At 41.1% G+C, this 17,330-nt stretch overlaps 1 protein-coding gene across 2 annotated transcripts in view; it reads left to right on the forward strand.

The window, feature by feature from the left end:
- Nucleotides 1–201: 201 nt before the first annotated feature.
- LOC143035902 (uncharacterized) overlaps nucleotides 202–17,330 on the forward strand; it is a 55,357-nt gene continuing 38,228 nt past the window's right edge. The window contains exons 1-13 of one of the 2 annotated variants that reach the window (XM_076203102.1): nucleotides 202–252; nucleotides 5,268–5,391; nucleotides 5,824–5,907; nucleotides 6,815–6,986; nucleotides 7,963–8,051; nucleotides 8,434–8,653; nucleotides 9,500–9,625; nucleotides 10,429–10,589; nucleotides 11,062–11,224; nucleotides 11,455–11,705; nucleotides 13,830–13,964; nucleotides 14,919–15,066; nucleotides 16,857–17,251. In XM_076203102.1, coding sequence (XP_076059217.1) covers nucleotides 5,308–5,391; nucleotides 5,824–5,907; nucleotides 6,815–6,986; nucleotides 7,963–8,051; nucleotides 8,434–8,653; nucleotides 9,500–9,625; nucleotides 10,429–10,589; nucleotides 11,062–11,224; nucleotides 11,455–11,705; nucleotides 13,830–13,964; nucleotides 14,919–15,066; nucleotides 16,857–17,251 — 2,028 coding nt within the window. In that variant the 5' untranslated portion in view covers nucleotides 202–252; nucleotides 5,268–5,307. The remainder of the gene's footprint in view (nucleotides 253–5,267; nucleotides 5,392–5,823; nucleotides 5,908–6,814; nucleotides 6,987–7,962; nucleotides 8,052–8,433; nucleotides 8,654–9,499; nucleotides 9,626–10,428; nucleotides 10,590–11,061; nucleotides 11,225–11,454; nucleotides 11,706–13,829; nucleotides 13,965–14,918; nucleotides 15,067–16,856; nucleotides 17,252–17,330) is intronic. The other variant, XM_076203103.1, reaches the window with a different exon arrangement.

Raw genomic sequence — 17,330 nt, forward strand, 5'->3', positions numbered from 1 at the left:
GTATCTACATGTGTTATTTCTTTCATGTAGGTGTCACAATGAAATTATTTGGATTAGTAGACAATATTATAAATACAATTTGCACATGCATTATTAAAATGAAGTAGGTAACAGACAGTATTTACACATACAAATAAAAACTGGCAACTGAATTGAGCGCCCAATCACATGCGAGCATGATGTGTTTTGAATTCGCACCGCGGAAATTGTTAGTTGACAGGAGGAATACAAGCCACAGTGTGGTATTTTCTTGTAGGTGTATTTTGTTATTTTGCTGTTCAAATAATATATATTTTACCACAGCGATGTTGGTGTTGTGTTTGTGCTAATATGAGACTAGAATAGATAGCCCTGAGAAGTAATAGGGGCGGGAAATGATGATATTAATGTGCTGGTATTTGCAAAGGTCGTCGTACCTACGCAAAGCCAAATCCACCATAAGCTAAAATATTTATATATTATTGGTCAACATCATTTTAAGTGCCCGTGTGGGACATGATTCAATCGATTGTTACCTTGAATGTGTTGGTAGGTTTTCGTTCAGTTTCCTATTGTCCTAATAGAGGTTAGTGGCAGTTGGACTGAACAGCATCAATCATAATGATTGATGCTGTTTAGATCATCATGAATCATGATCATTGGCATTGCCAAAAGAAAATATTTTTTTTAAACCTTTCCTTCTTGAGGAGTGGCTATCCTTTTATTGTGATAATTAAAACACGTATTACTAATTCCTTGTGCACTTAGATATACTAATTATTATTCCGGTTATGACCGGGCCATTTTATTTATGTATTAGTACTCTGAAAAGGAAAAAGTTACCGTCAATGGTTGTGCATTTTTTTTTTTTTTTTTTGTATAAAGTCACTTTACAAGCAATTCAAGCTAATACCAATACAAATGATGATATCAACAGATGTAAATGATGTAGACTGAGTCACAGGGAAGATCGTAATACACCAGAAAGATCTGAAGGCAGTACGAGTATGTAAGTGATCAAATTTACTTACTTAGTTTACTTAGTGAAGTTCCGAGGTCGATCCTCACAGCCGTAGTGGACTACTGCTGCTGCCAGTCCTGTTGTGAGAGGGTCAGTTGATCTGGTAGTGAGTTTGGAGAGAACCTACTGATGGCGGTGTAGCCTGGCACTGGAGGCTCGTCTGGCACCTTTCGCAGGAACCTGCCCAGTGCATGTTTGAAGCTGTCCACCGAGCATTTAGTTTTCTCTCTCACCTCTTTTGGGAGGGCGTTGAAGATTTTTGGACCTTCATGGCCTAGGCTGGTTGCCAGTAGGGTCTTAATCCTTTCTGGGGCTCTTGATGAGAGAGTTTGTCTCTCACACTTACGCCCATGCCTTACACTGTGGTATGGCTTGATTGTTGAAGGTGTGGGGTCTGGAACAAGTCCTTCAATGATTTTCCATGTGTAAATGGCCCTGTATCTTTCCTCCTTTGTTGAGAGTAGACCTAGTGCTCCCAGGCGATCCCAATAGTTGAGATCTTGCATCCCTTTGATGTGCCTGGTGTAGTTCCTTTGGGCAGCTTCAAGCATCTGGATGTCTCCGCGTTTGTGTGGCGACCAGAGTTGGCTACAATAGTCCAGGATCGGTTGAATAAGCGATTTCCAGAGGGTAAGCATCACTTGAACCTCTCTTGAGGAGAAAGTCCTTAGGACCCAGCTGGCCATCCCTCTTGCTCTTTTCACTGACTGCATGATGTGGTGCTGGAAAGTGGCATCATCACTTAAGTGAATGCCCAGGCTTTTCACATGGGCTTTGGGTGTGATTTTCATACCTCTTTCCGTGTGCAGTTCACTGTTGTCTTTAATGCCTTGGTTTGTGCCATATCTCAAGACCTCGAACTTCTCTTCGTTGAATTGCATGTTGCTGTTGTTGGCCCATGCATAAACTGAGTTAACCCCTTCCATACGGTGCCGCACACGTAGGCGTCATGAGGAGCAAGTGGATTCGCGACGCTGCCATATCGGCGTCTTGATTATATTTATTGTAGTCGCCCCTGTGTTTTTACATTCTCCCAAATGCGCCCTTAATCCCATTCTCTGTGGTTTTCAAAATTCGCGGGTGAAAGAGAGAACGATCGATATAAGCGGCGACTATATTTTATGATGCGAATATTATTTCGTTACGTCGTACGGCTGGCATTGGCTGCTGCCCGCGAGATTTAAGTCCCGTATTGAAGTGGTTAAGATTGTCTTGTAGATGTTGCACGTCCCCACTTTCCCGCACAGCATGACTGATGTGGGTATCATCGGCAAAAGACAGGAGGGTTGAGTCCACCCTCCTATTTATGTCATTCATATGGACAAGGAATAGGAGGGAGCCGAGCACAGATCCTTGTGGTACTCCGCTTATTACCTTGGATTCGATGGACTTACACCATCAACTGCGACTGTTTGTGTACGGTCTGTCAGAAAGTTGTGAAGTCACTCCTAGCTTCCATGAGATTCCTAGATCCCTTGCCTTATGGAGGAGGACACCGTGGTCCACCTTGTCGAAGGCTTTGGCAAAATCTAGGAATACTACATCAACATTTCTCCCCTCCAACAGGTTCTGTAGTAGCCAGTCATAGTGTACCAGTAGGTTTGAGGGGCATAACCGACCTTTCCTGAAACCATGTTGATTCTCTTTTGATGAGTTTATTCACTTCAAGGTATGTGAACAGCTTGTCCCTTACACATTTCTCAATTACTTTGACAATATGTGACGTCAGGGTGACAGGTCGATAGTTTTTTGGCAAGGTCCGATCTCCTCCTTTGTATATTGGGCTTATGGTGGCTTGTTTAAGCAGTACCGAGATCTCTCCTTTGTCAAAGGAGGCTAGCCACAACATAAGTGAAAACAACATGGTGTTCAGCAACAAGAAATTTGAACTGATAACATATGCTCCAGACAAAAATCTAGAGTACCAGTACACAGTGCGTGCAGAGGAAATGAAAACAAAGGAAAGACCGAGAGTTGGGAGTGTGGATGAGTGATGACTGTGGCTTCACCCACACCACTAGTGCTGCTTGTAAGCAGATGGATACTCTGGACCTTTTAAGACCAGGAAGCCCGAGCACTTGTTACCTCTGTGGAAGACCCTAGTAGTGTCAAAGCTGGAGTATATATGCCAGCAATGGTCTCCACACAAAATCAGCGAGATACAAGAACTCAACCTTGATTAGGTCTAGAAGACCTCTTCACAGCCACGGGGATCCGCCACTGTTACCATTCCTGGTGTCCAATTTCCTTGAGGTCACCTGGTCTGGTATGGTGTTTGTCAACCGGCATCCAGCAGTGTAGCCTGGTACAGGTGGTTCGTCTGGTGCCGATGATAGGAATTTATCCAGTCCAGCCTTAAGTCTGTCCACTGTACAGCCCATGATATCTCTTATATCCCTCGGGAGGGCATTAAAGATCTTTGGACCCTCATGAACAGGCTAGTCAAAGACTTTCTGAATTACTGGGATAGGCTGAAGATCTGTAAGCTCTGTTCACAACAGAAAGGAGATGGTATCAAGAATCAGTTGGACGAATGGCTGAAAACAGTCCGGCTTATCCCCTACACTGGGTTCTCCCAGTCTTCATTCATCGAAAGAAATGGAGCAGATCTGCCCAGCAGCAGTGGAGGTCCACCTCAGCTGTGTCCTTAATTGAAGGAATTCATCAAAAGTAAAGTAAAGGGAAACTTTGACACCACTCTAGGTTTGGTAAGACCTATTATGGAGCTGCCTAGTGTAGGCCTTATGGTCTCTTGCAGTCTCCTTCATTCTTATGTTCTTATGAAAGAAGATCCATAAGCAGCTGCTCCCATTACCTGAAGACGATCCAGGCAGAAAGCCTTAGGCTGGCCCCAGACTTTTCGACTGTCTCCTAAGAGATACATGACCAAAGGGAGTCAACTCGGAGGCTTTTGAGAGGAGGCTAGACAAATTCCTGCCCAACATCCCAGACGAGCCTCCAGTCCCACATGGTCTGACCTCACGAGGAGTGGCAACGAACTCGATTGCAGACCAGCTCCAACATGTGAGGCTTGGACAGAAATATGGGAGTGGTGTTTCCCTAGATAGACCATGGTGTTGACACTGGAACTTATCTACAAGACCTACAGATAACTCGAAAAAGCCCGATGAGGGGCTTATTTCCATTGAGATCCGTTAAACTTAGGTGTGCAGTGAGTAGGATGTACAAATGTTTTCCAAGTCACAATTGTGATTACAACCATTATTATATTTTATTGCTCATTAATTTTTAATAAAAAAAAATCATGACACTTTATTATATTAATTCAGTGTAAGGGAATACAAAAATTATTCATTAAAGTAATATTGCTCTTTATCAAAGGAGCAGGGAGCCTAGTGTAGGCCTTATGGTCTCTTGCAGTCTCCTTCATTCTTATGTTCTTATCTATCATCATCTTTATCCACATTAACTTCTTCAATACGAGTCAAATATTTGCACACACATTAGCAGCCTGATGCTCGATGATGCATCACATTATGCGCATTATAAAATATAAAGTTACGGCTGTTATACTTATTCTTTCACCTAGAATGTTTGTAACCCCCGAAAAAGTGATGAAGCCTGTTCACTGAACAAGAGGGTCAGTCAGTTACAACTTCAAAATAAATATAATCAGGAAGCCAGCATGGTCATCCTCATGCACTCACGCGTGCCTCTTGATGCCTACGTAGGCATCATTGTATTTGAGAGGTTAATAATCTGAAGTTTATGCAATGTTGGTGTATTTCCCCCTCCCCCAGTTATTGCTGCAGAAAATAATTAAAATATGATAATTTATAGTTTTTGTGACAAAACATTGTTAAAAAGTAACAAACCATCTATTATGTAGGGTCAATTACTAGAACTGCTTGGGAATGGTGCATGTCCCTAAGTCCTCTATGCTTAAAGTAAGTTCTTTGTGAGTGTGATGCCTTCCAATGTATGGAAGAGGATTGCTGCTCAGTGTCTGGTCATGAAAACGTCTTCAGGTCCAAAATGTCTCGGGGTTAGAACAAAATAGTTTTCTATAAAGTTTTTAGCATATCTGGGTCTCACTCTTTCTCTCTCCTTCTCTTTTTCTTCTTTTTCTATCTCTTTCTTTTGCTCTATTTCTATCTCTCTTCAGTTAAAGAGAATGTGTTGGTCTTGTAGGAAGTTAGTTGATTTAGGGAAGATGCATTTGTTGGCATTAACTGTAAGACTGACATAGTTTGTAAGGTAATTAAACAAAGCTGGACTGATTTGAAGTAAATTACCGATTGTATAGTTTCAGGGAGCGTCAGGTGGAAGACTGACCGAAAACCACCATGAGTTGGTTTGGGTCAGCATCCGAATGGAAGCAGGGTCTCGGCTCGAATGCTCTCAGGAAAGTAGATGAACTGGAAAATCAGGTGAGTTATAGGTCCACCCTGGCCAGCAGTCAGCCACTACCTGGAGGCTGCATAACAAAGTTGCTGGGTAGGCCCTATGAGGCAGGAACAGCCTTGTCTCCTTCACTCTTGTTTAAATTATACAAAGGTTGCACCTCACCACTTTCCTCAGTAATACTGTTAGTATCAATGCAGGTCTCACAGAAAAAGTTGTAGTCTTTTCAGTCTTTTCTAATTCATAGGAAACACGTTTTGTTTGTTATCCTTACCACACTATGTATGGTATCAAAGAATTAAGGAAATAAACAAGGACATCTTACAAATATTATCATTGTAACTCATAATTTTAATGTTATGAACTCTTGAAAGTAGTTACACCATAAGTTTGCTTTTTAACATACAAATTTTATCATGAATGATTTATGAAGAATTGTTTTGCTTTTTGCTTTGCAGGTTGAAAAGCTGAAGCGAGAAAAGACACAAAAGCAGAATCAGTTGGATACTTTGCAACAAGCATTAGACAAGCAAAAACGGAAGGTAGGACTTGTGTATTGTTGATGTAACAAAAGGTGGCATTGAAGATGCCTGTATTCATCTAAGCTTTTCCTTACTTTATGTAAAATTCATTCTCACCACTGTTTGACAAAGCCATGTGTTCTGGGGTTAAGTTGCCTTTTAAAAACTACCTTTGGTCACTTGGTGTGCTGTGGGTTGAGACGAATCTACAGTTAACTCGGAAAATTATGTCAAATTATTCTCACATTCTGATGAAATTTAAACAGTGCAAAACTGCCCAGTAACATGACATTTGTCTATCAGAATTAGATTTCCGCCTCTATCATCCATCCTGTTTAAGAAGTTTGATGGGGATTATGAGGATAGACGATGAGAAAATGGAGGTAAGAGGGAAAGCAGGGGTGGGAAGACGGCTGGCAGATAGGATTGATCAAAGAATGCTTGGATGGTTTTGGTTTGAGCAAGTTTTGCACTTGTTTCCCAAAGTCACTTGTGCCTCATTGCATTGCTTTTTGACCCATGTAATGTGGCAGGGTATGGGGGATGGCTCTTCATCCATAAGGTGCCGAGATGGGATGGGTGTTAAATGGGTTATAATGTGTATGAATTGGTTGTGTGCTTTGATTCACAAATCTTTTATAAAGAGGAAGAGTCTTTGGTGTATGTTATATATATATTGTAGGATCAGGTAATCAGGCCATCACTGGGGATAAATGGGCCATATAAAAGTTATTCACTTTAATTGAAATTTGTTTTAAAATATTTCACTTTTGCCCTGAATAAATACCTACCTCTGTTTTACCAGAATTTTATTAACCAGTTGTAACAATTAATACATGAATAACTTTTATATGGCCCATTTACCCCAGTGATGGCCCGATTACCCCATTCTATGGTATCTTGTTTAAACAACTATCTTTACTTTCAGACTGATGATGAAATCAAGCAGAAACAATCATTTGAAAAAGAAGTAGAAAAGTTGGCATATGCATGTGAGCAGCTTCAGGATCAGCTTCAGCGTGGCCAACATGACCACGTCACTTCCAACGTGGGGTTACGATTATCTGTCCCCAATGTGGGACCCTCAGGGGATTCACAAGGTAGGTGATGTTCCTCATGTGATTTGCTACAATTGTTACATTACCCACTTCCAATTTGCTGCCATCCTCTCTCCTTGTACATCTCATCACTGCTTTTACCCATATTTATCTTGAATTTCTTTCACACACCTTCCAAAACTCTGCCACTAACTTAAGGTTTAAAACAGAAAAATGAACTTTGTAGGAAGCAGGTCTCTTTGTTAAGAGTTAGTGGATCAGATATGTGGTAAAGTGGGAGGGAAGGGAGAATTACTTTTGTTTTAGTTTGTCTCATTTATAAGTGTGTGTGTGTGTGTTTTTTTTATATCATCATCTCCCTTATAAGGGGGAAAAAGCCTTTGGTATATGTATATATGTATCAATCATCATTATCGGGGGTCTTGGATTTTTTGGTGTGTTTGTGTACTTTTACTCTGGGGACAAGGTCATTGGTACACTTGTATACTTACATGTGTATACACTTATGTTAAGGAATTTAATGGATGGGAATGAATTAACTAAGTTCATTTTCTTGAATGGAGAATGGTTGAATGGTTGCAATGCAATGGTTGAATGGAGAATGGTTGTATATGGATGATGTTGTGATTGCATGAGGTGGAATGGACGGGTGGATGGGGGGTGAGGTAGTATGTGTGAGCAAAATTTGACGCAGCCTGAAGGGATTTCTCCCCGTCCTCTCATTTTATGCAATGGGGGGACGGAGAGGGGGGGGTCGCCGATTTAATGAAGCGGCCTTGCTGTGGATGTGCTGTGTCTTGCGACACTGCTTCTGACCCAGGGCAGTGGACAAGGTGCAGGGATGACCCGTCTTTCAGGAGGTGCTAAGATGGGAGGGAGGGTGGAGGGGTGTGGAGTGTATTCAGGGATGGAATGGGTGGGAATGATTTTATGCCTTTTTCTTTTTGGCTACCCCCCTTGTATGGGGGAAAAAGCCTTGGTATATGTTATGTTTATGTATTTTCTTTTTCTTTTTAAGGAGAACTGGAGTCACTGCGTTCAAAGATCAGTGAACTTGAGAAAGAAAATGTTGAGCTCAGTGCAAAAATTTCTCAACAGTGTTCAACAGTAAGTGTTTTCAGATGTCCTTAGTTGTGATTTATGTCAGAAAGATAGAATGTCCCCACCTCTAGTAAAAAAAAATAATATTTAATAGTAAGGACTCAATAACATTCTTTTGAGGTAATTGATTGATTTAATCCAGTTTCAATTTAGAAAAAGTATCTTGTAATGGTTACATTTGTCATGAACTAGCCTATGTGTTCAAGTTGATGCATTGAATCTATGGTTGTGATCCGAACAGTTCCTGTAATCCGTAGTCCAGGACGATATTTTGCCCTTTTTTATAGATATATTCAACTTCTTGGATAGCAAAAGTGGTTATGTGCAAAAAAAATTAATTCACATACCTTTGGTATATGTATGTACTTTGTTTTCTTCATTTTTTTAGGGTTTTGATAAAAGGAGTTCAGCTCAGTCAAACACCCTAGCTGGAAACAGTAACCATAATAGTGGAGGGGATTTCTGGAGTGGCTTTGGTGACAGCAGGAATAGGAAAAGCTCAAATCACCCGCCTCCTTCACCAATGAAAACTCCTGTCAAAAAGGCATTGGAAGCCAGCGATGACAACCCATTTAAAGCCCCCACTATGACAGGTCAGCAAAAGAGAGGTAATATCTGATGATTGTGCATTTTGCCTAAAGAAGAATTAGTCTTTTCCTTGATAAAATAAAATAGCATAATGGGAACTAGAATACTAAAATGATAACCCAATGTAATAAAAGGAATTAAGGGTAAACTTAAAAAAAAAAATTACTCCCTGGGTTTTATGATGGGTTAGTTAAATGATAGAAGCTTGCTGGCTAAGCGGGTTAGGGCATCATTACTTGCAGTGAAGGGCGAGGGGATGGCGGTTCGAATCCTGCCTCCGGCGAAGTTGGATCAAGGGCATGGTTCATTTAATTCTACGCTACAAAGTCCTCTGTGAGGGGCACTGTCCTAACCTTCCGATAGGGGGGAGTTTGTGACATTAAACCATATCATCATCATCATCATATCATAGTTAAATGATGTATTGGAAAGCAACTAATGTGTATGAAATACATAACTCAGAGCATTCTGTAAAGCAAAAAGCAAGACATTTCTTTCTGCTTGTTTAACTTTGTGGATGTGGTTTTTAGTATAGAAGCCCCATTGTTTAACTTTATAATTTTTATTCACAATTTGTGGTTTGATTTGGTTTAACATTGTGAAGCTCCCCCTATCAGGAGGTTAGGATGGTGCCCCTTTCAGATGACTATTGTGGAATTTAATGAACCATGCCCTTGGTTCAACTCACCAGTGGCAGGGTTCAAACTCCTATCACCTTGACCTCTGTCACAAACCAGTGATACCCTCACCTGCTTGGCAATTTTATTCAGACAAGGGAAATATCTTGTGCAGTATAAAGGTTAAATTGCAGTTGTAGATCATATCAAGTGTATTATGATTTTTCTTATTTTTGTTGTGGTTTGCAGGCAATGAAGCTTGTAGAGCACTGCCATTTAACTCTTCCTCATCACAACTTCCGAGTTCTACACAGTATGAAGAACGCATTAAGCAACTTGAGAAAATGGTGGAAGATTATAAACAACAGTCAACAGGTTTGTTCATCCATAAGTTTGTGTCTCTTCAGCAGTGAGGAAGATTACTTGTAGTGTTCTTTATTCTTTGTGTTTCCATAGTGTTATAGCCATAAGGTTTGAATTTATACATACATCTGCCAAAAGTCTGTTTCCTATTATAAACGGGGCTAGCTGAGTCAAAGGGAGCTGGTAGATAGGGTAGATGAAAGAATACTGGGATGGCTTGGGCACATAGAAAGAAAGAATGAAGAAAGACTAGCAAAAAGAGTGTGGAAGGCAGAGGTGGATTGGGTGAAGGGGGCTTTGAGTAAAAAGAAAATGTCTGTTAGCAAGGAGGGGAGAAGGCAAAGAGATAGGTGTGAGTGGAGAATGGTTGTGAAAGTAATATACAGTGAGACCTCTCATTAATGGATATTAATTAGCTGTGTTTGCAGTATTTTCGGTGATTTTGGTGCTGTTTAGTGCGTGCAATCACTATGCCACCCAAAAACCACTCCAAAACACCGCACAGTTAATTAATGTCTGTTAATGAGAGGTCTCACTGTAATTTGATGTTGCCCAAAGGGATTTTTCCATGTCTTCTTTATTTTTGCTTGAGATGAGGAAGGATGCTTGCCATTAAAGTGAAGCAGCTGGACCTGTTGTGGATTTGTTGTCTCTTACTGTTCTACTTCTGAGGGTATTGGATGAGGGATATGGACCCCATCTACAAGGAGGTGATGGATGAGAGTGGGTGTGTGCCTTGGCTGGCTACCTCCCTTATAAGGGGGAAGAAGACTGTTGGTAGATAGATTTGAATATGTATCAAACTTATTTTTCAGAAAGAAACAGTAACTCATCTTCGCCTTCAGAAGACGGTACAAAATTGCAGAAATCCTTAGAGAAAGCAAAAACGGCACTTGAAGAACGGGACAGGACCATAACTCAGTTAAAAGAGGAACTTTCTTCAATAAAATCCAAGGCTGAAGAATCTGCAGAGAAGGTTTGTATTTAACTTTCTAAACTTATGGAACAGAATGAGTTATGAAATTGTAGCCATAAGATCTCCAACTGATGTATGAATGGGTTCAGAGAGTAGTTGCTATGGCTAAAAATACCAAGTTGTATATTGATTGTGCTAGAAAGTTGATCCCGTTCCTTGTAGTGCTCTCGTTTGCAGATTTTTTGTGATAATGCAAACTGATGCAGAGTTGGGGTAAAGGGGCAGATTCGGCACAAAATTATGTGAAACTGCATTTTGCCTTTGATTGGAATGAAATCATCTGTTACTGACCAGAATTTTTTTATAGGGCATTATGATTAAAATGTGTATTATTATTATTTCATTTTTTATTTTTTATTCAATTAATTTTATTTATATTATATATATATATATATATATATATATATATTTCTAAGTTGACATAGTTCTGTTTATTTGTTTGAATATAGACTCATTTTATTACTTATTCAAGCTACAAAAAACGGAGCAGCGCTTGCGCACTGTGCAAAAAGAGCTGGACTGTCAGAGGCACAATAGCGAAGCTGCACGCAAAAACCTGGAAGACAAACATCGAGAGCAAGAGAGGGAACTCAACAAGGACCTGACAAGAGTCCAGGCAGATTTTGCAAATTTAGGTATGTACCAAGAAGGTACTTTATATGGAGTGTTGATTACATGTTTTATAGTGTTGATATTTTAGACCATTTCCACACAAAAAGAGTGTTGATCACTTAAACTACTATCCTTTTTTATGTTACTCTCCTACTATACCACTTCTGTGGAAGTAAAGCAGAGAATGGGGATAGGCTAGGAGCTGATCAACTATCCATCTATAGATAAATGAATTTTTTTTTTTTTTTTTCAGAACGTAAAATGCAAGAGATATCCAACAAAAATCAGCAACAGGAAACACTAGCCCGTAACAACCAGAATGCTCTCCAAGCTGCATTGGACAAGGCAAAGGCTCAACTGACAGAAAAAGAGAAAGACAACTGTACCATGCAGGCTCAGGTCAATCGATTAGAGAGTCAGTTGCAGAAGGCTGAATCAAATATGGAGGAAAAAGTCAAAGTTCTGAATAAGGTTAATCAGGATAAGGAGAGTGTTCAAGCACAGGTGGGTGGGACTCGACTATTCTGAAGTACAGACGCTCCTCTACTTACGTTCATTCGTTTTACGTTTTTTCGATTTTATGTTTGAACTGACTGTAAAAAAAAAAAAATTGTAGAATTTTTTTTTTTTTTGTGATTTTTTTAGTTTAGCGCGCTCTCCGTAGTTCAAATGATACTTATGCATGATGCTGCGTCCATTGTTTACATGGCACAAACGACAGACTGAACGTGCCTTGCCTCCTCCTCCTCCTCCTTCTCCTCCACCATCTCAATTTATGTTGCTTGAATTTAATTTATTTGAAATTAATATTATTTGACAATGTTATGTTTTTAATTAATGATTTAGGGGTGTTTTATAAGATACGGTAATAGAATTTATGGATGTATAGTACAGTAACTACTTACGTTTATTTTCTCGTTACGTGCAGCCGTTCGGAACCTAACTAAAATGTAAGTTGAGGAGCGTCTGTAGTTGCAAAAGCTAAGATTCCTCTACCACATTTCTCGTCTTTTTATTCTCGCTTCCTCTTTTCTTCTTCACTTCCATTGCCTTTTATGACTTAAGGTACTTGGTGGCAGTATTCTTTCTCCCCTACCACAAGGTTTGGCAAAAAAGTAAATATATACAGTGAGTCCTCCTTATATGGTAATTCTTTATCCAGTAAATTCACAGTTACAGTATTTGGTAATCACTACCCTTGATTCTATTTATGGTAAGAAAAATTCACAGATACGGTATCTGCTCGTGTTTTGAAGAGGAAAGAGCAGGGAGAAGGTACGTCTGCCATATCCTATTATTACATGTTATAATGGGTTCGGTATACGGTAATTTCAATTTGCGGTAAGGTTTTCAGGAACGCATATGTACCGTATAACGAGGACTTACTGTATTCTGAGAAGTGGTACAGGACAATATTAAGAGTGGGGGGCAGCATAACGGAGGGACAGTTGCAGCATAATAAAGTAGCACAATTTCTCTATGAATAGAGATTTCTTCCTTCGCAGACAAAATGATGTGTGGCTCTGGCCCATAGGGGCACCCCATATAGATCCTAAAATATCAGCTGCATGCTACTGAGCAGATAAGGGAAGTACATACATATACCAAAGGCTTTTTTCCCTCTTGCAAGGGTGGTAGCCAAAAAACAAAGGCATAAAATCCATTCCTACCCATTTCATCCCCCAACATACTCCACTCCCATCCACCCCCTTCCCTCCCTCTTATCTTGGCACCTCTTGGGCCAGTCCTGTACCATTTCTCTGAATGTTCATTTCCTTTTTTCACCTAACCCTGCGGTGGGGGAAAAGAATACTGCCAGCAAGTCTTCCCACTTGAGTCGTACGAGGCAACAAAAAACGGGACTGGGATAGGTCTAGGCATCCTTTTCCCTGTAGCCCCAAAGGGGACTTTCCTTAAAAAAAAAGGTAAAGTAAAGATGAGGGAAGTAACCAAGTTGGAAGGATCACACCCACTCCCATCCACCACCCTTTCCTCCCTCTCATCTTAGCTCCTTGTGGATGGATGGTCATCCCAGGGTCAGAAGCAATAAAGCAAGACATAGTACATTCACTCACTTAATCAGTGATACCCTCACCCCTTTCCATCCCCTCCTGCAGTACAGTCACCATATGATAAACCACTGTGGGGGTAAACCAGCTCTAACTATCAGGACCAACTTTGGAAATGCTGTGTCTCATTGCATTGCCTTTGATCCAAATAGTATGGTGTGGGACATGGATGACCCTTCATCCATGAGATGCTAAGATGGGAAGGGGGGGCAATGGTTTTTGAATAGGTGTGGGATGAGTGTAGTACGGATGTATGCTGTGACTCAGCCACCCTTCATTATAAGGGGGAAAGGGTCTTTTGGTATCTACATGTATGTGCATAGTTTTTCTTTACATACATACATACATACATATACCAAGGCTTTTTCCCCCTTCCAAGGGAGGTAGCCAAAAAGAAAAAGGCATAGAAACCACTCCCACCCATTTCATCCCTAAATACACTCCACACCCCTCCCACCCTTCCTCTCATCTGAGCACCTCCTGTATAAATTTATACAGGAGTCTAAAGTGTTCATAAATTAAATGACGATACTTTTTAACAAGTTCTTCTTTTTCGAAGGTTACCTCGCTGAAATTGAAGTTGAGTGAGGTGGAGTCAGATTGTGAAAAACAGAAGAATCGAATCGCCGCCATGGAAAGCGAAGCGGAAAGCCGTAAATTAGCAATGGAAGAACTTCAGGCGGAGAAAGTTAAGGTAACAATTTAAGATGTTTTGATTTAGCACATTACCACATTACATTCAGCCAATTACAGTTTCTAAAGTTTTGAGTAATACAGACATACACATACCAAGGATTTTTTCCCCTTTACAAGAGAGGTGGCCAAAAAACAAAAGCATAAAATCCACTCCCACCCATTCCATCCCCACATACTCCACTCCTATCCACCCCCTCCCTCCCTCCCTCTTATTTTGACTCCTCCTGGATGATGACGGGTCATCCCTGCATCTCGCCCGAGTCTGCTCTGGGTCAGAAGCAGTGTTGCAAGACACAACACATCCAAGGCAAGGCCGCTTCATTAAATCCGCAACCCCCCTCTCCATCCCCTCGTACAGAAAAGAAGAGGATGGGGAGAAATCCCTTTGGGCTACGTACATACATATACCAAAGGCTTTTTCCCCCTACACGAGGGGTAGCCAAAAAGAAAAAGGCATAGGAACCACTCCCACCCATTCCATTTCCTATATATTCCACTCCCTTCCTCTTGTCTTGGCCACATAAAATTATTTTTCTCACACACTACCTCACCCCCCTATCCCCCCACCCATTCCTTCCATGCATCACAGCATCATCCATACACAACCCTTCTCCCTGAAGTCTAATATTTTGAGGATCATTCTCCCTAATGTCCATCATAGGGGACTTCCTGGTGCATAATCCACTCATTGGTTCTTTATGCAATGGAAGTGTAGCAGATAAACAGTCGTCTTTTTCCTCATTGCAGATGACAAAATCCTTGGAAAGTCAGATTGGAGATTTGACAGAGAAACTGGTTCTTTATGCAATGGAGATGTAGCAAATAAAGTAATTTTTTCTTCATTGCAGACGACAAAATCCTTGGGAAGTCAGATTGGAGATTTGAAAGAGAAACTGGCTCTTTATGCAGTGTAGATGTAGCAAATAAACATTTGTTTTTTTCTTCATTACAGGCCACAAAATCCTTTGAAAGTCAGATTGGAGATTTGAAAGAGAAACTGTCAGTTCAGGAAGCACAGTTAAAGAAAGCTGAAGCAGAGGCTACGGAAGCCACTAAAAAGATAAAGACGACAAAGGAAGAGTGTGAAAATAAGCTAGCAGGTGGGTAAGACTGGTTTCTTGTTGATGATTGTGTACTGAGATGAGTCGTATTCAAACTGTTTTGGTCAAGAATTATATTCATCAGGATGTTGGTGCTTTTGAGTTTTGGAATATTGTGATTGATAGAATATTAGAATTTTTGCATTCTGTATTAAGTGTTTATTACATACATACATATACCAAGGCTTTTTCCCCCTTCCAAGGGAGGTAGCCAAAAAGGGAAAGGCATAAAAACACTCCCACCCATTTCATCCCTAAATACACTCCACACCCCTCCCACCCTTCCTCTCATCTGAGCACCTCCTGGATGACGGGTCATCCCTGCACCCTGCCCACCGCCCTGGGTCAGAAGCAGTGTCGCAAGACACAGTACATCCACAGCAAGGCCGCTTCATTTAATCGGCGACCCCCCCTCTCCGTCCCCCTTTGCATATAAGGAGAGGACGGGGAGAAATCCCTTCGGGCTGCGTCAAAATTTACTCACACATACTACCCCACCCCCCACCCCCCCCCGCCCATTCCTCCTCATGCAGTCACAACATCATCCATATACAACCATTCTCCACTCACCTCTGTCTTCCGTCCTCTCCCTTCCTTCCTCAACAGACATTCCCCTCTTCCCCAAAGCCCCCTTCACCCCATCCATCCACCTCATCCTAGGACGTCCCCTCATGTTCACTCCCTCCACATCTGCCTTCCATACCTCTTTTACTAGTCTTTCTTCACTCATTCTTTCCATGTGTCCAAACCATCCTAATATTCTTTCATCAACCCTATCTCCCAAATCCTTTTTCACCCCTGTTCTCCTCCTCACCTCCTCATTTCTCACTCTATCTAGCCTAGTAACCCCCACCATACTTCTCAGACACCTCATCTCAAACACATTCAAACTCCTTCTCTCTTCTTCTCTTATGTTCCACGTTTCTGCCCCATACAATGCTGTTGGCACAATCACTCCTTCATACAGTCTCCTCTTCGCATCCATTCCCAAATGTCTATTTCTCATTACACTCTTTAAACCACCAAGGCATTTACTCGCTTCTCTCAATCTACATTCTACCTCCACCTTCACTCCACCTTTTCCTGCTACACTTGCACCCAAGTATCTAAAACTATCCACTTCCTCCAGTCGCTCTCCCTTAATGTTCACTTCCAGTCTACTGCCACTTTCACCCCTTGTACATCTCATCACCTTACTTTTACCCACATTTATCTTTAGCTTTCTTCTATCACATACTCTCCCAAACTCTGCCACCAGCTTCCTCAATCCCTCCTCTGACCCTGCCACAAGCGCAGTGTCGTCTGCAAACAACAGCTGGCTCACCTCCCACTTTTCTCCATTTTCTTTAACCATCTCCAATCCCTGACTCACTACCCTAGCATTCACCTCTCGCACCACCCCATCCATGTATAAGTTGAACAGCCAGGGCGACATAACACATTAATTTGTGATGTCACTGAATTTGTTTTTCTTACTTGTTTCCCTTACTCCATAATTCATCGCTATCCCCTTTTCTCCATTTCGTGTTACATGTATTCCCAAATACTTAAACCTCCATTTCTTCTAGCCTCTTACCCTTTAAACTCCTTTCCCATCCACTCTCACCATTACCCCATGCACATCTCGTCACCTTACTTTTGCCCACATTTACTTTCAGCTTTCTTCTCATACCTTCCCATACACTATCAATAAATGCTTCATTCTGTCTTCAAACTCATGTACAAGTACAGTATCGTCCACAAATGACAACTTTAAATATATTGTGGAAAATTAATTATATATGTTGTAGGTATAAATGCTATGGAAACCAAGGTGACAGAGATGGAGAAATTAGTTCAAGAGACAAAAGAAGAGATGGAGAAAACAAAGTCCGATGCTGTAGCAGAAACTGAGAAAACAAAGTCTGACTCTGCAGCAGAGGTGGCAAAAATAAAGTCCGACACAGCAGCAGAGGTGGCGAAAATAAAGTCAGACACAGCAGCAGAGGTGGCAAAAATAAAGTCCGACACAGCAGCAGAGATGGAAAAAGTTCGTTCTGAATGTACGAAGGAGGTAGAAGATGTCCGTAGCACAGCTAAGGAGCAGGTTGACCAGGCTCTTGCTTCATCTCAGAGTGAAATAGAAAAGAACAAGCAGGAAACAACAGCTCTTGTTGAGAAAACCAACAAAGAGACCAACGAGAAGGTAAGTACATTTTCTCTGTAGGTTGGTTAGGGACTTGCATGATGTTGCACTTTAGCCCAGGCCCACAGTTAGGATCCAA

This window comes from Oratosquilla oratoria, chromosome 19 (assembly GCF_046742065.1).
Source record: "Oratosquilla oratoria isolate Oo_2021 chromosome 19, ASM4674206v1, whole genome shotgun sequence".
Lineage (NCBI taxonomy): Eukaryota > Metazoa > Arthropoda > Malacostraca > Stomatopoda > Squillidae > Oratosquilla > Oratosquilla oratoria.